The sequence below is a fragment of the Coregonus lavaretus genome, assembly GCF_964263955.1.
Source record: "Coregonus lavaretus genome assembly, chromosome: 26".
NCBI lineage: Eukaryota > Metazoa > Chordata > Actinopteri > Salmoniformes > Salmonidae > Coregonus > Coregonus lavaretus.
In genome coordinates, this window is record NC_140013.1 from 26064962 (window position 1) to 26090452 (window position 25491).

At 47.6% G+C, this 25491-nt stretch overlaps 1 protein-coding gene across 1 annotated transcript in view; it reads left to right on the top strand.

The window, feature by feature from the left end:
• The window catches only part of LOC311101889 (cell adhesion molecule DSCAM-like), a gene marked incomplete at both ends in the record, with an annotated part of 190179 nt that extends 165023 nt beyond the window's left edge, over positions 1 to 25156 (top strand). Inside the window, 22 exons of the mRNA XM_084143124.1 lie at positions 2676 to 2872; positions 8149 to 8245; positions 8458 to 8586; positions 8749 to 8916; positions 9388 to 9458; positions 9939 to 10182; positions 10448 to 10594; positions 11499 to 11654; positions 11904 to 12037; positions 12242 to 12395; positions 12576 to 12693; positions 13236 to 13399; positions 13586 to 13684; positions 14550 to 14738; positions 17531 to 17821; positions 18032 to 18208; positions 18560 to 18590; positions 19135 to 19247; positions 19359 to 19508; positions 20588 to 20788; positions 21053 to 21355; positions 24846 to 25156. Of these exons, the coding sequence (XP_083999250.1) occupies positions 2676 to 2872; positions 8149 to 8245; positions 8458 to 8586; positions 8749 to 8916; positions 9388 to 9458; positions 9939 to 10182; positions 10448 to 10594; positions 11499 to 11654; positions 11904 to 12037; positions 12242 to 12395; positions 12576 to 12693; positions 13236 to 13399; positions 13586 to 13684; positions 14550 to 14738; positions 17531 to 17821; positions 18032 to 18208; positions 18560 to 18590; positions 19135 to 19247; positions 19359 to 19508; positions 20588 to 20788; positions 21053 to 21355; positions 24846 to 25156 (3644 nt within the window). The remainder of the gene's footprint in view (positions 1 to 2675; positions 2873 to 8148; positions 8246 to 8457; positions 8587 to 8748; positions 8917 to 9387; positions 9459 to 9938; positions 10183 to 10447; positions 10595 to 11498; positions 11655 to 11903; positions 12038 to 12241; positions 12396 to 12575; positions 12694 to 13235; positions 13400 to 13585; positions 13685 to 14549; positions 14739 to 17530; positions 17822 to 18031; positions 18209 to 18559; positions 18591 to 19134; positions 19248 to 19358; positions 19509 to 20587; positions 20789 to 21052; positions 21356 to 24845) is intronic.
• Positions 25157 to 25491: the final 335 nt, after the last annotated feature.

A 25491-nucleotide genomic window follows, 5' to 3' on the forward strand; every position in this document is an offset into this window, starting at 1 on the left:
GATGGCAACCTCCCCCTCAGTCTCCCTCTGCCACTGACACACAGCCAGCCCTGACTGGGATCTGACAGACAGATAGGAATAGAAACCTCCTCCCTCTCTCTGTCTCACTCGCTCTCTCTCTCTTTCTCTCTCTCTCTCTCTCTCTCTCTCTCTCTCTCTCTCTCTCTCTCTCTCTCTCTCTCTCTCTCTCTCTCTCTCTCTCTCTCTCTCTCTCTCTCTCTCTCTCTCTCTCTCTCTCTCTCTCTCTCTCTCTCTCTCTCTCTCTCTCTCTCTCTCTCTCTCTCTCTCTCTCTCTCTCTCTCTCTCTCTCTCTCTCTCTCTCTCTCTCTCTCTCTCTCTCTCTCTCTCTCACTCACTCACTCACTCACTCACTCACTCACTCACTCTCTCCCCTTACCAGGCTCTGTAACATCACTGGATATTAAAAAGTATACATCAACCAAGCAATTATGGGCTATCAAAAATAATAAGGGTAGCCTGGGGGGCTACTGAGGGCTGTGTGGTGAATGTAGCGAGGAGTCTGGCTGAGAGTAGACTTTTGTTGTCTCCACAACCTTCTTTAACAAGTCTCAGGTTGTTGTAAGGATGTTTTAAGTTGGAGAACACCTTGAGCTGCCTGTTTGTTCTCGGTCATCTTTGACACCTGAGGCCTTTACTGTAGCAGTATTGGGAGTGTCACAGCAAACTGAGTATGACGCCATGGCAGCACAGAGCAGACAGTCTCTGTAGCTTTAACAGACAGCCACAGCAGACATTTCCCTGCAATTTAATCATGTGGAACTGTGCTGATCACACAGTGGTGGAGCTGGGTTATGTGCCAGAGCTACGCGTGTGATAACAATAGCAGATCGTTTGCCTGTGTTGTTTGAAAGGCACGTCAGAACTAGGATTCTTCTTCTTTTCTGCGTTTTTCCCCCCCTCCTCCGACTCCCCCCTCTTCCCTCCTCTCCTCAAAGGCGGAGCGCTCATCAATGCATGCCCTCCGTCTCGCGGGGGCAGGAGTAAAAGAACATCAGGCAGGTCTCCTGCTGACGCCGCCCGCCACGGCACTGCCTGCTGCCTCAGATGTACGGAGAAACTACCCCTGTTAAGGAGCAATAACATTTAGAGAAGGGCTGAGGAGGATTTTTTAATGTGCCTCACTTAAAATTAATAGTTGTCACGCTAAATAAATCAGCGTTCTTTGGCATAGCTTGAGAGTGAATAAGAGATGAGGCTTAAACGTTGGCAGACCTTAGTCTGACACATTCAATTATGTCAGAGAGGGGCTTTCAGCTAGCGGAGCCGCACCCCCTCCTACACACACACACACCCCTCTGCACGAGAACCTCAAATGGGGCAGTGCACTCAGAGAGAGAGAGAGAGAACGAAGGAGATGGAGAGAGTGTGTCACCTGGGATTATGTGTGGTTTGTTTTTGCTGCATGTGTTTCTCTGTTTTTCTGAATTTGTGTGGGGGTGTGTGTGTGTGTGTTCTGTGTATGAGTGTTGCCTTCTTGTGTTGGTGTGTGACTGTGTGTGTAGAAGGCAGCGGAGAGGTCGAGGCTCTGAATGTGTGTGTGTGGAGAGGTAGTGAGACAGCAGTGGGGCCAGAGGAGTAGTCTTGTCTGCTGTGTATGAATAATCAAAGTGGGCTCTCATCATTAAATCATAGCCGTCCTGGTGGGATAGGAGAGAGAGGAGAGAGATCACAGTTACACTGCTGCAGGGGAACATGCTCTCAGACAGTGTTTCTGAGACATGTCACGAGTCCTCTCTGCTCGTACTACCCACTTAGCTCCTGGAGAAACAACTCCTTTTACACACACACACACACACTCATGCACAGAGACAGACAGAGGAGAATGGCTACAGCACCAGCCTCCAGACTTATCCCATTGTCTAAGCCAGTAGGATGTACTGTATGTATGATCTTGTTAAACACGTACAGTAGACATACCGTATGTACATACACATTCATATACAGTACATTATTTTGTCTGCCTTGAAGTCCATTCCTCTCTGAAACATCAGCAACAGTATGTGCAGCATTTGTAACATATATCAATACAGCAGGTTGTATCATTAAGGCTTTCAAGGTAACTGTGATATACACATACCTATGTGAGACAGTACAGGACTTTGTTGTGTTTGTGTGTGTACAGTAGTATAGGACACCTACAGCAGTTTATAGCTGGACTGGGGTATTTCCCCAAATATACACACACACACACACACACACACACACAGAGCCGCTGCTAATGAGCGTGGTGTGCTGTAACGCCAGACGAGCTCTACACACACAGCGGGGAGTTCAGACTAGTCACAGCTTTCCTCCGCTCTGTAGCACTCTGTCTCTGTCTGAGACTCTCTGCCTCAGTAACAACATGTAAACAGTTGCTGTCTGTATCAAAGATGCTGTAGCAGAGACAATATTGCTTACCTGAAGGCCTGTTTTTGAACCATTAGTATTCAATGTATTGTGGGAATCAGGGCGATCTAAATAGGAGTTCATGCTTCTCCATTGTTGACTGTTGTCAGCCAGGATGTTGGGAATTAGGCTTTAGGGTGGCAGAGGCAAGTCTGTGAACTTATAGAGAATTGTTAAAGGAGAATGTATGAGCCTCTGTTGAGTTACATAAAGTTCCAACTTCTGCGTCACTCTCTCTCTTTCTCTCTTCTCCCCCTTTCTCTCAGTCCCGGCCATGATCACGTCATACCCCAACACCACCATGGCCACGGTGGGCCAGCAGAAGGAGATGAGCTGCACGGCCCATGGGGAGAAGCCCATCATGGTGCGCTGGGAGAAGGAGGAACGCATCATCAACCCAGAGACCAGCCGCTACACCGTCGTGGTCAAAGAGGTGGCTGACGAGGTCATCTCCACTCTGAAGGTGCGCTGGGGGCCTGGGGCCTCCACCTCAAAAGGGGATGATGTATATTGTTGTTTATACTGAGCTGATATTAGTGTAGTACGCTCTTGTCACGACTTCCGCCGAGGCTGCCCCCCCTCCTGGTTCGGGCAGGCTTCGGCATTCGTCGTCACCGGAGTACTAGCTACTGCTGATCCCATTCTCATCACTCCACTTGTCATGTCTTGTCAATCACACACACCTGGTGCTCATTCCCCTAATTAGTATGTGTATAAGTGTTCCCTCTGTTCCCCTTGTCTTTGTGAGTGATTGTTTTGTTGTGAGAGCGTGTAGCTCGGTTGATCTACATTTCACTGTGTTATTGCCAAGGTGGATGTTTTCCCTTGTACAGTTTTGTTTGACGCTTGGGAGCGTTTGATTTATGCAAACTGATTAAACTCTGGACTTCGGTATTTTACCTCCTGCGCCTGACTTCTTCTTTCATACCTCGTCACAGAATCACTCACCTGATCTGATATGGAGTCAGCAGGAGAATACTGCATGCCTGGAGTTGTGGCAAGGATCCAGGAGCATTCCTCAATGTTGGCCAGCTTGGGGGAAGCGATGGATCGGGTTCTTCAGGTGGTAGAACACCTGGAGAGGAGAGGATCCGATCTATCGAGACCAGCTGGTCAACCGGATCCAGCCACCTACACCCCAGCCCCTGGAGGGATCCAGATATCCAGGCCACCGGCGTTTGACGGGACTGCAGCGCGATGTAAGGGATTCCTACTCCAACTGAAGTTGTATTTCTCCAGCATCAGGCTGAGCCCCGGGAGCAGGAGAAGGTATCCGTCCTCGTTTCCTGCCTTTGTGGGAGAGCCCTGGAGTGGGCCAACGCGGTATGGAACGAGGGAGGTACCATGTTGGAGAACTACAGGGAGTTTGCTCGCCTCTTTCGGGCCGTTTTTGATCACACGCCTGAGGGTCGAGAGGCGGGCGAACGACTGGTTCATCTAAGGCAGGGGATGAGGACCGCTCAGGACTACGCACTGGAGTTCCGGACGCTGGCAGCGGGGTCCGGGTGGAACAAGCGGGCCCTGATAGACCATTTCCGGTGCCACCTAAGGGAGGACGTCCGATGGGAGCTAGCCTGCCGGGATGCCATGCTATCGTTCTCCCAACAGGTGGACATGGCCATCCGGCTGGACAATCTGCTAGCAGCCAGAGGACGTCCTGGTAGGGGTCTGCCCGTTCCCACTCCGGACGACTCTGACCCCGAGCAGATGGAGCTGGGGGGAGCTGCCGGTCGAGAGAGCGCAGGAGGACAGCGACAGTGCCACTCTGGTGGCACGAAGGGACAATCCACCTCACGTCGCAGTCAACGTTCTTTGGGGTCTGGAGGCGGTAGGCAGGGTACTCACGCATCACCCCAGGTAACGAACACCCAAACGTGTTCAGAGCCCTTTGCGGTGCACTGTACTTTATCTATCTCCTTTCCAGATCACTTGGTAGGTTCCCAGTGTAAGGCGCTAGTCGATTCAGGTGCAGCTGGGAATTTTATTGACAGGGCATTTGCACACTGTCAAGGCATTTCATTGGTTCCCCTAACCATTCCACTCCCCATCAGAGCACTAGATAGTTGACCATTAGGGTCCGGGTTGGTTAAGGAAGTTACTGTACCAGTCACCATGATTACGCAGGAGACACATGTTGAGCAGATCACCTTTATGATTATTGAGTCTCCTGCTTACCCTGTAGTCTTGGGTATCCCGTGGTTAGCCCTTCACAATCCCAATTTCTCATGGCCGCAGAGGGTTATTACAGGGTGGTGGCGTGAGTGTCCGGGTAGGTGTCTAGGTGTCTCCGTTGGTGTGCGACCACAGTGGAAAGTCCAGACGATACCCCCACCGTGCGCATTCCCCCCGAATACCATGATCTGGCGCTCGCGTTTTCCAAGACGCAAGTGACTAAATTACCACCTCATCGGGAGGGGGATTGCGTGATAAACCTTCGGGTAGACACTGTACCTCCCATGGGTATCCCCTGTCGCAGGCTGAAACGGAAGCTATGGAAATATACGTCACCGAGTCCCTGCGCCAGGGGTATACACGTCCCTCCACTTCACCTGCCTCCTCGAGTTCCTTCTTTGTGAAGAAGAAAGATGGCGGTTTACGCCCGTGCATTGATTATCGACCACTGAATAATGTGACGGTACGATTTAGTTATCCTCTTCCCCTCATTCCTTCAGTGATTGAGTCAATGCATGGGGCCCGTTTTTTCACCAAATTAGACCTCAGGAGTGCCTACAACCTGGTGCGTATTCGGGAAGGGGATGAGTGGAAAACAGCATTCAGCACAACCTCGGGCATTATGAATACCTGGTGATGCCCTACGGTTTGATGAATGCTCCATCTGTTTTCCAGTCCTTTGTGAACGAGGTGTTTCGGGACATGCTTGGTCGTGGTGTGGTGGTCTACATCGATGACATCCTGGTGTATTCCGCTACGCGAGCCGTGCATGTGTCCCTGGTTCGCAAAGTACTGGTCCGACTGCTGGAAAATGATCTTCATGCCAAGGCAGAGAAGTGTGATTTTTTCCAGCAGTCAATCTCCTTCCTCGGATATCGCATTACCACCACAGGTGTGGAGATGGAGGGAGACCGCATTGCAGCCATGCGTAATTGGCCGACTCCAACCACGGTAAAGGAGGTGCAGCGCTTCCTTGGCTTTGCCAACTACTATCGAAGGTTTATTCTGGGTTTTGGCAAGGTCGCAGCTCCCATTACCTCCTTGTTGAAGGATGGGCCGTCCCGGCTCCGCTGGTCTGCTGAGGCTGATTTGGCATTCAGTAGATTGCGGGGTCTGTTCACCTCAGCCCCGGTACTGGCTCACCCCGATCTATCACTACCGTTTGTAGTGGAGGTGGATGCATCCGAGGTAGGGATAGGAGCTGTCTTATCCCAACGCTCAGGCACGCCACCCAAGCTCTGCCCCTGTGCCTTCTTTTCGAAGAAGCTCATCTCGGCGGAGCAGAACTACGGCGTTGGTGATCGGGAGCTGATGGCTGTTGTCTGAGCTTTGACGGTGTGGAGACATTGGCTCGAAGGGCCGAAACACCCTTTCCTCGTATGGACAGACCACCGTAACCTGGAGTACATTCGGCCAGCGAGGAGGCTGAATCCTCTCCAGGCCAGGTGGGCCCTCTTCTTCACCCGGTTTGATTTCACACTCTCATACATTCCGGGTATGAAGAACATGAAGGCAGACGCACTGTCTCGGCTGTATGACACAGAGGAGAGGCCCAGAGACAACACCCCCATACTCCCGGCCTCATGCATTGTGGCTCCGGTAGTATGGTCGATGGACGCAGATATAGTGCAGGCATTACGCACAGATCCATCTCCACCGCAGTGTCCAGCTGGGCTGCAGTATGTACCTGCGCTTACCCGTGATCGTCTGATCTACTGGGCACACACGTCATCCTCCTCTGGTCATCCAGGTATCGGTCGTACAATGTGCTGCCTGACCGAGAAGTACTGGTGGCCTACCTTGGCTAAGGACATGAGGGTGTATGTTTCCTCATGCTCAGTGTGCGCTCAAAGTAAGGCACCTAGGCACCTAGGCACCTCCCAGCGGGTAAGCTACAACCTTTACCAGTTCCACAACGACCATGGTCTCACCTGAGTATTGATTTTCTCACTGATCTTCCCCCCTCCCAAGGTAACACCACGATCCTGGTCCTGGTTTTCAAAGTCCTGCCGCCTCCTTCCTCTGCCCGGTCTCCCCACGGCCCTACAAACTGCGGAGGCTCTGTTTACTCACGTCTTCCGGCCCTACGGGGTACTAGAGGATATAGTGTCCGACCGAGGTCCCCAGTTCACGTCTAGAGTCTGGAAGGCGTTCATGGAACGTCTGGGGGTCTCAGTCAGCCTGACCTCTGGTTTTCACCCCGAGAGCAATGGGAAGTTGGAAAGGGGGAATCAAGATGTGGGTAGGTTCCTGCGGACCTGCTGTCAGGACCGGCCGGGGGAGTGGTCGGTGTTCCTGCCATGGGCAGAATATGCTCAGAACTCTCTCCTCCACTCCTCCACTAACCTTCCAATGTGTTTTGGGGTACCAATCGGTCCTGGCACTGTGTCACCAGAGCCAGACCGAGACTCCCGTGGTGGATGACTGGTTTCGGCGCGCGGAGGAGACTTGGGATGCTGCCCACGTTCGCCTCCAGCGCACCGTGTGTCGTCAGAAGGCCAACTCTGACCGCCACCGCAGGGAGGCCCCGGTGTTCATACCGGGGGATCGGGTCTGGCTCTCGACCCGGAATCTGCCCCTCCACCTGCCCTGCCGGAAGCTGAGCCTGCGGTTCGTGGGGCCATTTAAAGTCCTGAGGAGAATAAACGATGTGATATACAGGTTGTTACTCCCCCCTGATTACCGTATTAACCTTCGTTTCATGTGTCTCTCCTCAGGCCGGTGGTAGCTGCTCCGCTCCAGGAGTCTGAGGTACGGGAGGTTCCTCCACCTCCTCTGGACATTGAGGGGGCCCCGGCGTACTCGGTTCATTCCATCCTGGATTCGAGGCGGCCTTCAGTATCTCGTGGAGTGGGAGGGGTACGGTTCGGAGGAACGGTGCTGGGATCCTCGATCCCTCCCTGTTGAGGGATTTCCACCGTCGCCATCCGACTCGCCCTGCTCCGCATCCTCCTGGCCGTCCCCGAGGCCGGGGTCGACGCACTGCTGGAGCCGCGTGTCGGCGGGGGGGGTACTGTCACGACTTCCGCCGAGGCTGCCCCCCCTCCTGGTTCGGGCAGGCTTCGGCATTCGTCGCCACCGGAGTACTAGCTACTGCCGATCCCATTCTCATCACTCCACTTGTCATGTCTTGTCAATCACACACACCTGGTGCTCATTCCCCTAATTAGTATGTGTATAAGTGTTCCCTCTGTTCCCCTTGTCTTTGTGAGTGATTGTTTTGTTGTGAGAGCGTGTAGCTCGGTAGAGCTACATTTCACTGTGTTATTGCCAAGGTGGATGTTTTCCCTTGTACAGTTTCGTTTGACGCTTGGGGCGTTTGATTTATGCAAACGGATTAAACTCTGGACTTTGGTATTTTACCTCCTGCGCCTGACTCCTTCTTTCACACCTCGTCACAGCTCTCAATATAGCATGAATAATTATAGTAGCCTTTGTACATGCAGTGATTGACGTTGGACATTTTGTGTAGCCTATAAAATAACCAGAGGTTATGATCAGTTGAATACTGTTATGGTGCATTATGGTGATGTTTCCTGGTTAAAAACTACGTTGACCTCTCCTCAGATTTTGCCAACTGTTCGGGAAGATTCTGGATTCTTTTCCTGCCATGCCATTAACTCCTATGGTGAAGACAGGGGCATCATTCAGTTAACAGTGCAAGGTAAACCCCTGGCTTCAGCTCAAGCATGTTAAGCTGTTTCTCCATAGTGGTACCTTTTTGTTGCTACTGTAAGTTTTTCCTGACCACATGAGCCAATATCTCTGAGCCCTAGTTAACTTGAGCCTGCAGGTTGTTTTCTCCTGGTCAGGTCAACTAAGTGAACAGGTAAACCTATGTATCTAATCTCTGTGTGTGGTGTTTAACCCTTTTAGAACCTCCGGACCCTCCCGAGGTGGAGATCCGAGAGGTCAGAGACCGGACAATCGCCCTCCGCTGGACCATGGGCTTCGACGGAAACAGCCCTATCACAGGATATGACATTGAGTGCAAGAACAAATCAGGTAGGGCTGGCATATAGGCCTATGGAATAACATGAGAAATCCATATGAAATTGCATACGACATAGTTATAACTAAATCTGTTTCTGCATTATCTAACTTGTTTATTGTTGGTTGTCATGTCATACAGAGATGCTAATAGGTTAATTGTGTTTTCCCCCCTAGCCTCGTGGAATTCAGCCCAGATAACCAAAGACGTGTCCCCCCAGCTGAACCAGGCCACCATCATAGACCTGCACCCATCCTCCACCTACAACATACGCATATTCGCGAAGAACAACATTGGCAAGAGCGACACCAGCAACGAGCTCACCATCACCACTGACGAAGCAGGTCAGCCCACACAGATCTCTCCTTCACTGGGTCAAAACATAATGTAGTTATGTTCCAAACCAGGTTGACACATGTTCTGTTTGTCTTCAGATTTTAGCCATGGATATGTATTTTTTTTTTGTAATATTCCCTAGAATACAGTAAAGGTCAATCTCTCATTCATAACAGAGCAAAGGGTTTTCTAGCGCTGTAGCGCCATCTAGTGAGATATTTCCTAAATATAATGAATGTCTGATTATAAACATGATTCAAAAAGCCCTTTTACCATTGAACATTTTTTTCACAGTTCCGGTCTACTTAAGGGGTGGCTCTCCCATAGGCACCAAAGCGATAGCAGCTGGGTCTAGTCTACTTAATTCATTCGCCACACACCAACCAGAAAAAAGTATTGCTTTCTCTATCGTCTCTGCCTCATTCAACTGACTCTCTCATAAGAGTATTTTGTGTTAATATTACACATCTGTTCTATAGCCCCCGATGGTCCTCCACAGGAAGTACAACTGGAGGCCACCTCTCCACAAAGCATCAAAGTCACCTGGAAGGTACTGTGTCTTCATGGAGTTAAACAGAGCTATTTTCCTGTTTCTATCTGTGTCTACAGTTTGATCCTATTTATCATGGACATACATCCCACTGGGCACACACTGGTTTAATCAACATCATTTCAATGAAATTACGTTGAACCAATGTGGAAAAGACGTTGAATAAACATCTGTGCCCAGTGGGATAGAGCTAGTTTCCTGTTTCTATCTTTGTCTATGTACAGTCTGATCCTATGATATGACATTTACGTCATTTAGCAGACGCTCTTATTCAGTGCATACATTTTCATACTGGCCCCCTGTGGGAATCGAACCCACAACCCAGGCGTTGCAAGCGCCATGCTCTACCAACTGAGCTACATGGGACCAATAGTAATGAAGAGCATTTGACCAAACCTGTTACCCTAATTATAAGCAAAACAGGATGGCAGCTTTTTAACACACTGTTGTTGCCCCCCCATCCCTCATCCTCCTCCTCAGGCCCCCCATAAGCACCTTCAGAACGGGGTGATCCGGGGCTACCAGGTGGGTTACAGAGAGTACAGCTCTGGAGGCAGCTTCCAGTTTAACATCATCAGCATGGACACCACAGGGGACAGCAGCGAGAGCATCACCCTGGACAACCTCAGGAAGTTCACTGAGTACGGAGTGGTTGTGCAGGCGGCTAACCGTGCTGGCACTGGGCCCTCCTCTCAGGAGGTCATCACCAAAACATTGGAGGATGGTTAGTACGGATCAGGGGGTTTAAGGAGTGGGGTAGGGTAGAGGTGGTTTAGTTTACCTCTTGATAGCATGAGAATGTTGCACAGTGTGAAAATTCACTGACGTAGGTAGACTACCATCTTCTGGATGATTGCTGAATTACCTCAAACCGAAAGATTTGAAATCACTAATACAGTTAGAAGCCAGTAGGGGGAGATATTTCAGCCTAGTTTTATCATTGTCTGTACATTTGTCTTAACTTCGTTTCCCCTCCTGTCCCTTAACAGTCCCCTCGCGTCCCCCTGAGAATGTCCTGGCCATGGCCAAGTCTCCAGAAGTCATCTCTCTTTCCTGGTTGACCCTGCCTAAAGAGGCCCTCAACGGAAACCTGCAGGGCTACAGAGTCATCTACTGGGCCAACCTGCCAGATGGAGGTAGGGGCTTATTAACACACACTCAGAACACACCAGCTAGCAGGCACTTAGCGGACCACTGGTGGTGTGAGCACTATGATCGTAATGGTTTCAGCCCAGTCTCTAATTTTCTATATTCATTGTGCTATGTAGCATGTCATTGATCTTGTACTTGGCAGATTTGCACCACTAGTTTAGTTTTAGTAGTAGTTCAGTTTTTAGTTTTCTCAACAGGCAACACTAGATCATGGGTTTGCCTTGTTGAATTTTTGCAATATCTCAGCAACATTGCCAATTTCTCTTCAATTTCATTCTGCCAGTGTTGGTTCAAATGAGTTACTAATTACACTTCTAGTTTTACTTATAATACTCATTGGATAGTTTATTTATATCTCAATAGACACATATCCATTTAAAACGGTTCCTGTTCTGTATATAATCTAGTCCATTAGTTGTTTAGTAGCTTCATTCTAGTGAGGTGTGTTATATGGATGGAGGTACCACAGGGCCAGAGTGGGCAGCACCCAGAGCTAACACCCTGCTCCTGCTCAGGCCCTGTGGATGGGATCCAGCCTGCAGCCTGCCGGGCCTCCATCAATAATTTACAGGATGCAGTAAGTCCCTGCTTCAGCTCTGTCTACAAGGACACTCAGTCAAGGACAGAGGAGACGCAGCAGACAGAGCACTACTGCCAGTAGTCAGTCATTACAATATCACAGATACTACCTCGGTCAAAAATCACAGTAGCTTACTGTGTATGAGCATCGTCTTGTATTTTAGTTTGCAGTGTGGTCTTACAGGGAGCATGTTATAGGTTTATTGTGTTATTGTGGTCACTGTAGTTCACACTGGATCATAGACTTGATTTGACATGGTGTGAGAGTGAGTGATAAAAGGTTGTTTGTAACTGTTGTTACATTGTCAGAGTTGGGAGAGATCAGGAACGTGACCACCTCCTATCCGTCTCTGGAGCTGGATGGTCTGGAGAAATACACCAACTACAGCATCCAAGTGCTGGCCTTCACCCGGGCCGGGGACGGGGTGCGCAGCGAGCAGATCTTCACCCGGACCAAGGAAGACGGTGAGATACAAATCCTGGCTTGAGATACACTTGAGATAGATGTGGATCGTTGCTTTCACATTGACATCAAAGCATGATTCCTGCAAAAGTTCAAGCTATGCACGCATACTTCAAGTCAGATTTCAGTAATAAAGCACTGTCTGCAATGGGTTTCAATGAGACCATATAAGCCCATATTCAATGTTTCTATTAATACGTGCAGTATATATGTATGTTTAACATTATATTTTCCCTCCTTCCTCCCACTAGTCCCTGGGCCTCCAGCGGGGGTTAAGGCTGCAGCCTCCACCAGCTCCGTGGTGTTTGTGTCCTGGCTCCCTCCTCTCAAACTCAACGGCATCATCAGGAAGTACATCGTCTTCTGCTCCAACCTGCACCCCACGGTACGGAGCTGTATTATTATTAACACAGCTCTCACAGCATCCTTGAGCACTCATTATAACGCCGCCTCCAGTCCTGCCATTCTGGGCTGTATTAGAAAGTCCTGTAGGGAGAGAGAATACTCTTGAAGATTACTCCCCTGTTCAAGTTGTATGATAAATGCACAGACGTGTAAACCCCTTCCCTTTCTCCCTCTCTCTCTCCAGGTGATGAGTGAGTTTGAGGCTTCTCCTGATGTATATTTCTACAGAGTGCCAAACCTGGCCCGCAACAGGAAGTACAGCATCTGGGTGGTTGCCGTGACAGCCGCTGGGCGAGGCAACAGCAGTGAGACCATCACAGTGGAACCTCTAGCCAAAGGTACCTATTAAAAGTTGGGAATCAAAACTAATCATGCTGAAGTACTGTATTATTGATTGCAGTATGGTGTTGATGGTGTTGACATCTAGGATATTGCTTGCGTTCTGTTATTATTATTAATTGTTTTCCATTGGAATAGAATGGTACTGTCACAGTGATGCATGTATATAACCCCCATAGCTCCTGCCAGGATCCTGACGTTCAACGGAACGGTGACTACACCCTGGATGAGGGACATCGTTCTGCCCTGCAAGGCAGTCGGCGATCCACCCCCCACTATCAAGTGGCTGAAGGGAAAGTAAGTCAAGGCCATAGAGATGTATAGAGATCTCAACGTTGTATCTGTGCCATTATGGCGTCTGTGACAGCATTGACAGCGCCATTGAGGCTATCTCAATTTTAAAGTAGTCCCATTCTTTTTTTTTTTTGACGTTTGAAAAAAGTGTAAAGCTAATATTGGTGACTTACCGCCACCTGCAGTGCTGGAGTCTTGAACCAAATATTGTGTCTCATTCATTTATTGTGGCCACTAGATGGCGGTCATATAGCTTTAAGCCATTTACAAACTAGGCAAACCAATTTGAAGAAGACAATGCTCTGATCGTTGGCTTATCGCTCCCAACCCATAGGAATCTCCACCCAGTTGACTACTTTAAAATTATGAAAGTCCTCAATGGCAATGTCCATGCAAAACTGGGTAATGATCTCTATACATCTCTATGGTCAACGCCCATCTGTCACATGATTCAACACATGCAGGAATGTCAACATTTTAATCATGTTTTTACTATGATCACATACTGTACTGAACATCATCTGGTCAACTCTACCTCTCAACAGCAATGGTACCCCTGACCCTGTTCTGATTGACGGACGCCGCAGTGTCCATAGCAACGGCAGCTTCATCATCCGGACGGTGAAAGCAGAGGACTCTGGGAACTACAGCTGCGTGGCCAGCAACAACTGGGGCTCTGATGAAATCACGCTCAACCTGCAGGTTCAAGGTAAGGAGAGATGTAAAAGGGGAATTGTCCAAAACTGTCCAATACTAATTGGTACTAACATTTCAAAGGCCTTTCTACGTAGGTTAGCAGTAGCTCTTCTGAGGACACTTCGTGGCTAGTTTGATGTAGCACAGATGCTTTGTTGTCATGGATCTTGTTCTAAACATAATTCCTTTTGTTCTACAGTTCCTCCAGACCAGCCACGCCTCACAGTTACCAAGACAACCACCACGTCAATCACTCTGTCCTGGATACCTGGGGACAACGGAGGAAGCTCCATCAGAGGTGAGTGACATTAGGCCATTTGGACACACCAGAGACACCTCTACAAGGCATAGACCTCCTTTCCGACACCCCAGTGACACTTCAACAAGACAAAGATCCCCATTCAAACACACTAACTAATGACATTTCAACAAGAGATAAAGTAGACCTCCATTCGGGCACACAAATGATACCTCAACAAGTCACTGGTAACTACTAAGACACACCAATGGCACTTCAGTAACACGGCTAGTACCCTATTAGGACATTGGGTGAACAAAATCATCTTACAAGGCCCCCCACTTCTCATTATCTTAGACAGGCCTAGTAATTGCGCTGAGTGGGGTGCTAAAACAGTGGAGAGGGAATAGATTAAAAAGGAACAAAGAAGATTAGGTGGGTTAAAGTGGAAGATTAAACCACTCAGTCAAGAAGAAAGGCCAATCACAGAAGGAGTAGCACTGATGATTTATCATAGCTGGTCATCACTGGAACACAACATGGTGCTTCTGGCCTCTCAAGCTTTTTAAAAGAGATTTTAAGGGATGTCCAGGATGATTTCCTATGGTATTTGTTTTCATGTCACGAGTCAAATGATGTTGTCTAGTCCTTGCACTTACCACAATACAGTGCCTTATTTTCCTGTTATCCGTGTAGAGTGAATCGTGGCTTTGATCAGGTGCTGTTGTCCTGCCTTATGTTACATATAATGTTAATCAATCTCAATGGCATGTTTATCGGTATTTAGCCCATGTCTAACACTGAACAATCTGTTGTAAGGGAAGTGCAAATACTAGATTAACTTGGAGTATGTTGGGAGAAATGTTACAGTAATGCTCTATCTTTGTCCCTCCGTCTCCATCTTTTCCTCTTTCTCTCTCTCTAGGCTACATCCTGCAGTACTCCGAGGACAACAGTGAGCAGTGGGGCAGCTTTCCAATCAGCCCTAGCGAGCGCTCGTACCGTCTGGAGAACCTGAAGTGTGGCACCTGGTACAAGTTCACCCTGACTGCTCAGAACGGAGTGGGCCCCGGACGCATCAGTGAGATCATTGAAGCAAAGACCCACGGAAAAGGTAGAGTCTCTATAGCAGGGATGGGCAACTGGCCCTCGGATTAAAAAAATTATATACAGTGGGGAGAACAAGTATTTGATACACTGCCGATTTTGCAGGTTTTCTTACTTACAAAGCATGTAGAGGTCGGTAATTTTTATTATAGGTACACTTCAACTGTGAGAGACGGAATCTAAAACAAAAATCCAGAAAATCATATTGTATGATTTTTAAGTAATTAATTTGCATTTTATTGCATGACATACGTCTCCTGAGTGGCGCAGTGGTCTAAGGCACTGCATCGCAGTGCTAACTGTGCCACTAGAGATCCTGGTTCGAATCCAGGCTCTGTCGCAGCCGGCCGCGACCGGGAGACTCATGGGCGGCGCACAATTGGCCCAGCGTCGTCCAGGGTAGGGGAGGGAATGGCCGGCAGGGATGTAGCTCAGTTGATAGAGCATGGCGTTTGCAACGCCAGGGTTGTGGGTTCGATTCCCATGGGGGGCCAGTATAAAAATAAAATAAAAATGTATTCACTAACTGTAAGTCGCTCTGGATAAGAGTGTCTGCTAAATGACTAAAATGTAAATGTATAAGTATTTGATACATCAGAAAAGCAGAACTTAATATTTGGTACAGAAACCTTTGTTTGCAATTACGGAGATCATATGTTTCCTGTAGGTCTTGACCAGGTTTGCACACACTGCAGCAGGGATTTTGGCCCACTCCTCCATACAGACCTTCTCCAGATCCTTCAGGTTTCGGGGCTATCGCTGGGCAATACGGACTTTCAGCTCCCTCCAAAAGTTTTCTATTGGGTTCAGGTTTGGAGACTGGCTAAGCCACTCCAGGACCTTGAGATGCTTCTTACGGAGCCACTCCTTAGTTGCCCTGGCTGTGTGTTGCGTGTCGTTGTCATGCTGGAAGACCCAGCCACGACCCATCTTCAATGCTCTTACTGAGGGAAGGAGGTTGTTGGCCAAGATCTCGCAATACATGGCCCCACCCATCCTCCCCTCAATACGGTGCAGTCGTCCTGTCCCCTTTGCAGAAAAGCATCCCCAAAGAATGATGTTTCCACCTCCATGCTTCACGGTTGGGATGGTGTTCTTGGGGTTGTACTCATCCTTCTTCTTCCTCCAAACACGGCGAGTGGAGTTTAGACCAAAAAGCTCTACTTTTGTCTCATCAGACCACATGACCTTCTCCCATTCCTCCTCTGGATCATCCAGATGGTCATTGGCAAACTTCAGACGGGCCTGGACATGCGCTGGCTTGAGCAGGGGGACCTTGCGTGCGCTGCAGGATTTTAATCCATGACGGCGTAGTGTGTTACTAATGGTTTTCTTTAAGACTGTGGTCCCAGCTCTCTTCAGGTCATTGACCAGGTCCTGCCGTGTAGTTCTGGGCTGATCCCTCACCTTCCTCATGATCATTGATGCCCCACGAGGTGAGATCTTGCATGGAGCCCCAGACGGAGGGTGATTGACCGTCATCTTGAACTTCTTCCATTTTCTAATAATTGCGCCAACAGTTGTTGCCTTCTCACCAAGCTGCTTGCCTATTGTCCTGTAGCCCATCCAAGCCTTGTGCAGGTCTACAATTTTATCCCTGATGTCCTTACACAGCTCTCTGGTCTTGGCCATTGTGGAGAGGTTGGAGTCTGTTTGATTGAGTGCGTGGACAGGTGTCTTTTATACAGGTAACGAGTTTCAAACAGGTGCAGTTAATACAGGTAATGAGTGGAGAACAGGAGGGTTTCTTAAAGAAAAACTAACAGGTCTGTGAGAGCCGGAATTCTTACTGGTTGGTAGGTGATCAAATACTTATGTCATGCAATAAAATGCAAATGAATTACTTAAAAATCATACAATGTGATTTTCTGGATTTTTGTTTTAGATTCCGTCTCTCACAGTTGAAGTGTAACTATGATAAAAATTACCGACCTCTACATGCTTTGTAAGTAAGAAAACCTGCAAAATCGGCAGTGTATCAAATACTTGTTCTCCCCACTGTATATTTTTTTACTCAGTCGGGTTCTCAACTTACTGTTGCAAGTTAGAATAGTATAATACACAAGGTGCAATTTTGAAATTTGGTTGTGCATCAGCAGTTTTTCTCTTGTTATGTCAGTCACTGATAGTCACTCAATTAGCCCATGTCAGCTAACATTTTTTAGATTGGTAAGTTAGTCTAGCGGCCAGCTATCTAAACTTAGTAATCATGGTCGAATTACCGGCCGAGGGGCCCCCATTGATTTTGTTAGTCAATCCCACTTAGATATCACATTAAAAACTAAAAACATTTCTCTCCACTCTATGGCAAAATGTAAAACGGCTAATTTTCCTCTCCGCCCCATGGAAAAAGGAGTAGAATTGCAATAAATGAGTTATAAAACTGCAACATTTTCTATACGCCCCATGGCAAAATGTGTAGAATTGCACGAAATTAACTCTAAAACATAGAAAAATTCTGTCCGCTGTCAAGAGGGGGGCTGCTAAAATGTTTTGTTCGCAATGTGGTGGTGGGGTGTGTGTGTGTGTGTGTGTGTATGCACATGTGGGTACGCAGACCTGCAAGCAACTTTTTAGTGGCCCCCACCCCATCAATGTTGCCCATCTCTGCTCTATAGCATCTCCACCTCACCAATGTCCCCTTAGAACAGACTCTAACTCAATAGTCCTATCTAAAGCTTTATCAAGCAATTCCTCAAACTTGCTCAATTATTATGTGACCTGATTTGGTTCATGAATAAAATGTTACAGGCATCCTTAGAAGTCTACATCTAATCTCTTCACCCCTCTTCTTTCCAGAGCCCCAGTTTGCCAAAGAACACGAGCTGTTTGCCAGCATCAACTCCACCCGGGTCAGGCTCAATCTAATTGGGTGGAACAATGGTGGCTGCCCAATCACCTCGTTCACCCTGGAGTATCGTCCGGTGGACACGGCAACGTGGACCACGGCTCAGCGCACCTCCCTAACCAAGAGCTACATCCTGTACGACCTGGCGGAGGCCACCTGGTACGAGCTGCAGATGAAGGTGGTCAACAGCGCCGGCTCCGCCGAGAAGAAGATCACATTCGCCACGCTCAATGCGGATGGAAGTGAGTTCAGATCAATGGTCTTCTAGGATGACAATTTTTTTTCCTAAACCGTGATAATTTCATATTCCAAAGAAGGCCTTCCAAAGACACATATTTGACTACGATTCTTAGTCCTCCCAAGTTCCAACCCTGGTGGTGCATCTTTAAATAGTCATGCCTGATACTCTGGATGGTATGTTCCCCAAGCTTATCTGTTTCCTTCCTCCGCAGGCACCATCCCTCCTCTGTTGAAGACAGTGGACCCCATCACAGACAACATGTCAGGCAACGAGGGGCTGAAGATGATGGTGACCATCACCTGCATCCTGGTGGCTGCTATCATGGTCTTCATCCTCCTGATGGTGCTGAAGAGGAGGAGGAGGGAGCAGAGGCTCAAGAGGCTACGCGGTGAGTCAGAACACACGCACACACACGTACACACGCGCACTCACACAATAGAAACAAGGCACTCAATAACACTCAAGCACTTTTTAGAGCTGTATGCTTCATGATCAAGAGAGTGAGGATCAATTAACCTGAGCAGAGCCAGTAGAATTGTGACTATTGACTTTCATTATGTAATTAAGAGGCTATCAGTTTAGTCTGATCAGATCTAGTGTTCCACTTTTAATTTGCCCACACTAATGTTCTAGTTTTGCACATCTAGGATATTGGCTTGGTGCTTATGATTTTAATATGTTAGCTTTTGACAACCACTACTCTGCATTGTTACTAATTTACTATATGCTGACTTCACAGATGCAAAAAGCCTGGCAGAAATGCTGATGAGGTATGTGAAGAGGAATACATCTTAACTTTAGATAGGAATCATAAAATACTTTAAATTAACTGTCCAGTGTTTCCAGATTTCTATGAAATATTACCTATAATTACTTACAATATGAGTGAAATAGTTTCCCTTCCAAAATGTATTATGTTTAAAAAAAAAAACTTTTCTGTGTTGGAATGGTGTGGGCGTACCCCGACAACAGAATGGTGTGGGAGTATACCAGTCATTAAAAATATTAATGCGATCAGATCGCTGATTGGCCAGCTCATCCTCCTCAGGAGTATGACATACTGTAAGAGGAAATAGCAAGTATTTTTGAAACGGTCTGTTTGAGATACAAGTTTGAGGTATGTTTTTGAAGTGTTTTTTCTCCAATTTATACTTTGGCCACAAATACGTGTATAGGATGAGTCAACAACATTATTTGGGTATGAGTTGACAAAATATGGGCTTTTAAAAGTTATATTTTCAATGGACAGTTACTTTAAAACTATGACTGAATACTTGCAAACAATACCTCCTAACTGACATTTCTATCTCCTAGTAAAAACACACGGACACCAGACACATCGAACAAGCAGCAGACCATGAGAATGCACATCGACATCCCCCGAGCCCAGCTGCTCATCGAGGAGAGAGATACAATGGAGACTATCGGTGAGACCCCTGTCATCCCCGCCAGCTTACAGTATGCTTATCCCTTGCATGTTATATTTGATCATCTTTTCTAACAACTCATTGTCTTCCTCCCTGTTTTCTGTCTGTCAGACGACAGGTCGACGGTGCTGCTGACTGATAATGACTTTGGGGAGACGTCCAAACAGAAGTCATCCACTGTCACGCACACAGTCCACTACCAGTCCCTGTCGCAGGCCACCGGCCCACTGGTGGACGTCTCCGACGCCCGGCCTGGAACCAGTAAGAGCCTTACCTATTTAATCACCTCTATATCCCACCCCTCACCACCTTTACTCTGACGTACAGTAAGCTACTAGCCTAATGTCGTCCCCTGGAGGAATAGGGGCAATTCAGTGTTTATTTGGTTGTAGTTATGTGAAATAAGAGAATGCTCTTTGTCAAGATTAATATTTTTTGATATAGTTGCATTCAATCCAAGCATCATTGTACATATTTCTCTCTCAGGTGCCTGTAACTGGACCCCAGTCCTCCAATCAGTGTTTAGACTCTAGAGTTTTTATAAACAATAGCTCCTCCAGGTATCCACATACCCTGATCCCAAATCCATTCTAAGCAAACCAGAATTTTCAGCTTATCATAGTTTCAACCCTCAGATCCCCTTACAGAGCCCACAGCCCAGAGCATTGTGAGCCAAGGCAGTGGCTGCACAGTGGCCTATGGAGGCTCTTCTGCTGCTGAGCTTCAGTAAAGTTGAACTGATGAAGAGTGGAGAGGCCTCTGGCTCCACCTGATTGGGGTCATTGAAGCTGGCCAGGAGGCACTGTGGGCCAAAAAAATAAGCACAGTGGGCTTGAACCTTATCTGCTGACTCAGCCACATCTATCCAGAGTGTTGGAATTACTGATGGAATTGCTACTACCTACTACTATTACCACTGCTATTCTTCTCTGGCTTCTCCAGGCCGGATCTAATCATGGCTGTTCTAAAGGGACATTCTGATTTGGTGCCATTGATGCATAGCACAGTAGGTTAAATGTCTGGGTCAGACCGAATATGATACTATTTTTGTCTTTGGGGAATATTATATCTACTGTGAAAGGTTAGGATGATACTGTAATTTCAAACCTATTAATTATTAATGATCAATAGATGTTTGTGTAATTTGATACACAGACAATTAAAACTCAATATATAGTATGCAATTTACTGTCTAGTAGCTCTTCAGTGGTATGTCCGAAATGACACCCTATTCCATATGGACACTGGTCAAAAGTAGTGCACTACATAGGGGATAGGTTGCCATATCTGACACTGCCTAGGCCTATCACCAGTAATGACCTTGGCCCTTTCACCCACAGACCCCACAGCACGCCGCACTGCCAAAGCAGGCCCTGCAGCCAGCAGGAACCGCTACGCCAGCCAGTGGACCCTGAACCGGCCCCAACCTCCCACCTCCTCCCACACCCTGAGCACAGACTGGAGACTGCCCACACCGAATGCCGCCGGCTCTGTAGACAAGGAGAGCGACAGCTACAGTGTCAGCCCATCGCAGGACACAGGTACTGGACTGACCCTATGTCTCACATACAACATTAGTCTGCAGCAAAGGGGAGACCACTACTACTGTACGTGGAAGGGTCAGAGTGCTCACGGTATGTTTTAAGATATTTCCTATATATCTTAGGAAATTTCAGCTATGTGCATATACTATAATGGATGTTGTGTGTGTGTGTGTGTGTGTGTGTGTGTGTGTGTGTGTGTGTGTGTGTGTGTGTGTGTGTGTGTGTGTGTGTGTGTGTGTGTGTGTGTGTGTGACTACTCAGACCGCGCGCGGAGCAGCATGGTGTCGACAGAGAGCGCGTCGTCCACGTACGAGGAGCTGGCCCGGGCCTACGAGCACGCCAAGATGGAGGAGCATCTGCGGCACGCTAAGTTCACCATCACAGAGTGCTTCATCTCTGACACCTCCTCGGAGCAAATGACGGCCGGCACCAACGACTACACAGACAGCCTGACGTCCAGCACGCCGTCCGAGTCAGGCATCTGCAGGTTCACCGCCTCCCCGCCCAAGCCTCAGGACGTCAGCCGGGTCATGAACATGGCCGCACCCAAGGCCCACAGACCGGGTGAGGAGAAGGCAGCACTCATATACAGAACACACACAGACATACAAACACATACACACACACACACACACACACACAGTACAGTTCAAACCTTACTGAAACTACATTATGATGTATTATTTTCCGCATTACTCTAGATCAGTGATTTCCAACTCCGGTCCTCCAGTACCCCCAACAGTACATATTTTTGTTGTGGCCCTGGAGAAGCACACCTGATTCTACTAATCATCAAGCCCTTGACAAGTTGAATCAGGTGTTTCTGTCTGGGGCAACAACACAAATGTGTGCTGTTGGGGGTACTCGAGGACCGGAGCTGGAAAACACTGCTATAGATAGCAGTTCAGTTCTGGTCCAATTAGGCCTTGGGCCACAACATTACTACTGTAACTTCCATAGATCTCTGGGCTTGTTCAAAGTTAAGTTTTAACACAGCATATTACAAAACGCCTATTGCAAAATAATGATCATGATCATGAGATACACTTCCTCAGATAACCCCTCTGGCATGCTGTTAATGCTTGATGAAGTACAAACACTATTAAAACCCAGTAATACCCCTCTCACAGTGCTGTATTCATCTTCAGCGCTCTGCAGAAATGTCTGCACATGGAGGAGCTGTCCGTCTGTCAGGCTATTCGTCTTTCTGAAACTATCCTCTCCCAGGTTGGCCTCATATGACCTGCTGCTCCTCACCTCCCGTTCCTATTGGTACCACTGTTTGGCACAGCTTGTGGACAGACCAAACAGACTGGGTTGAAATACATAGACATGAGGAAATACACATTCTTCAAATACTTTTTGTAAAACATACACACACACAGAGACAGATTGTATATCGTGCGTTTAGCGAGTCCTGGCCTGCCGTGTTGTCAGTCTGGGCTAGGGGTATGAAGACTAGCTAGTTGTTGATGGTGTCTGGAGGCAGGAGCTGGGCTGGGGTGAGTGAGACGAGGTAGACAGGTTTTGGCTATCTGAGCTGGGTCTTGAGTTTCCGTCCCTCATTATGTTTTCATGGTGCGTACACGAGCCAGCTGCCCACAGTCATCAGCCAGCGGGAGGCTTAAACCGTCAGCTGAGGGCAAGTAGAGGCAATCTGTCAATCCAATCTAAAGCTATTGTCTGTCAATACAAAACAGCACTTTACTACCACAATAAAGACGTTCAGTGTGATATCGGTCTTTCAGACGCAGAGCCTGTTGTAGCGTCGTGCTAACCCTGGTGTTACTTTCATCCAGCGGGAGCTGGGCGACACCAGCGACACATAGACAAGCTTTAGAGGTTTCTACAGTAAGTCCCTGTTGAAGACCGTTGTTACCAGTCTGTAATACCATTAGCCAGCTCTGTTGTGGCACACACTGTGGAATTCACACATGTTAGTTTGAACACAGTTCCTTTTTAGGGTGTTTTTGCCCAGTGAGTGTCAGTATGATCAGAATCCTCAAGAAAAAAGGCAATCTTCAATATAAAGCATACATGTTGATGATGACATACAATAGTGTCTGTCTGTCTGTCTGTGGCCCACTGCCCCCCCCCCCTTCTGTAATAATGTACCTTTGCCCTGAGTTGACACTGCGACCTCATCTGTCAGTCACACAGGGACACACAGGAGGGCACAGCCCTCTCTCCTGTTACTCTGACATTTGTCAATCACAATCACACACAGCTGATACTGATACAGTAGGTCAACCTGGGGTCATGACTTTGACATTACGTGTATCCACTACGTGTGGGATTTGGCAAGGTCATTTCTTTGTGTGTGTGTGTGTGTGTGTGTGACCATAGAGTCATTGGGGCAAACTGGATGGAAACATTGGGCAACGATCTGTGTGACCTCTCATAAACAGTCTGTCCTGTACAATTACTGTAGGGAGCCAATCAAAGAGGATGATCTTGAGGTTCTCAGCTCATAAACATTTACTGCAACACTGTTTCTTGTGCTGAGTAGTCAACATGTGATGGGCCTTTAAACAATCCAAGGTGTCTCTGTGTGTTTGGGTGTGTGTGGGTGTGTGCATGCGTGCACACGCGATGTGTCTGTCTGTTTACCAATGTGTGGGTAGTTGTGGAAGCTCATTGGAAGGCCAGATTACAGAAAATGAGAACAGCTCCTTCCCCAGCAGCACAGATCGACTTGGGCACACAAAATGTTAAAACACTCATATACATCAAACCCCCCAGCTTAGAGACTTATTGCATGGCTGGGAATCATTATTGTGTAGCGGATACAAGTTGTGCCATTACCTACGCCCTGCAACTTTCAGCTAAATAAATTCCCAATGAGCTCCCAAAGAAAAGCTTAAATCTATATTTAATTCAATTAAAGCTGGTTGCCATTTATCATCTTTACTGGTTTTAATAAAGCCTATTATATACACAGTAAATTATGCATGCTCCCTGCGAACTCTGGGATTCAGTCACTAAGGTCACATGTAGGATACAATCTACATAGATGGGCCAGTCCTCCTCTGTGTGGTGGTGGTGGTGGCGGTGATGGTCGTGGGGGATAGTGATTTGGCATAGAAAAGGCCAGTCACTGAAGCCTGCTGATCTCTGTGGCCTCTGAAAGATTAGTATTGAAGACATCCATTAGAGCAGTAATGGAACAGTACATGTCTCCCCACCACTCCTAATCAAGTCTAAAATCTTTAGTACGACTCATACATCTCTGGCTACGTCTTTGTGATGATCTAATTTCCTAAATTAAATATGTAATTTATTCAGTGGACGAGATACATTTACAGCAGAAGTGATGGTATCATCATCCACTCAACCATGTCCAGTGATTCACTGTCTGCATGGGGGAATACTGTGTAGAGAAGCCCAAGTCTTTTAAAGTGCTGCAGTGTCATTGACTAAACGTACACTTGGGTTACGTCACAGGCTTGGTTTGTTCTGGCTCCTGGACAGCAAAGAATCTGTCTCCGAATGAGATTTGAACCACCTTTTTGCTTCAGTTAACCCCCGGTACAGATGAGGAGGGTTTGAGAGTAGGCAGTGCAGGTCTGTTCGACGTGATAGTCCTGAAGAAATTGAAAAGTGATTTGAATATGAATCTGACAGGCTAATGCAGCAATATCGTAGGATAAGTAATCTCGTCGCCAAGCCATAAAAAAATGATACCGTCCTGAAATCCTTATAGAATCTGTATCCTCCCGACTCAATATAATAGATTAGATTACATTATCCAAACTGAAATCATATGATTTCCTATCATATACCATATATCCTGGCAGAAAGTACATACCTTATGAAAAGACCCCTATGGAATAGAAAGTATCAGAGTAATGCTGACATTGAGAATTGTCCTCCCAGTGTAGTGAGTGTACCCCTCTAACCTTTCTGACTGGGTACCCCTCTAACCCCCCTCTCTGGTCTCATCCCTCAGGAGGAGAGCTGGTGCACCTGCCCCCGTACCTACGCATGGACTTCCTGTTAAACCGTGGCTCTGCGTCGGGAGGCCGGGGGTCCAATGGTGGTAACGGAGGAAGAGAAGGAGGAGGAGGGGAGGCAGGGGCGTTGGGCCAGGCATGTCTGGAGCCCCAGAAGAGCCGCACCCTGAAACGGCCCCCGCTCCTGGAGCCCACACCCATGGAGGTGCCCACGTCCAGGGAGGTGCAGCAGTGGCAGCCAGAGACTGCCTCCACACTGCCCCAGCGTGAGCCCACTGGCCGTGAGGCCACCGGAGACCTGGCCCAGGCGCAGGCCGCCAAGCTCAGCAGCTCACAGGAGTCCCTGCTAGACTCCAGAGGACACTTAAAACAGAGCAACAACCCCTACGCAAAGTCCTACACACTGGTATAACACAAGGAGTTATGTTACACACTCCAGGACTTGGACTGTATACTCTACTGCAGCTCTACACAGAGAGCTGGCACGGAACAATGATGATGATGATGATGGACACTTTTCAACAACAACTAAAGTTGTATATTTCTGACTTTGATTCTTTCTGTCTTTCTTTCTCTTACTTTCTTCTTCTCTCTTTTCTGTCTATTCCTTTCTTTCATTCTTTTGTTCTTTCTCCCTTCTTTCCTCTTCTGGCTCTCATTTCTCCTTTTTATTTTCTATTTGAGTATTTTATTCTAAACACCATATAAAGATTGCCAAAATAATGTATTTAAGTTTGACAGAGAAAA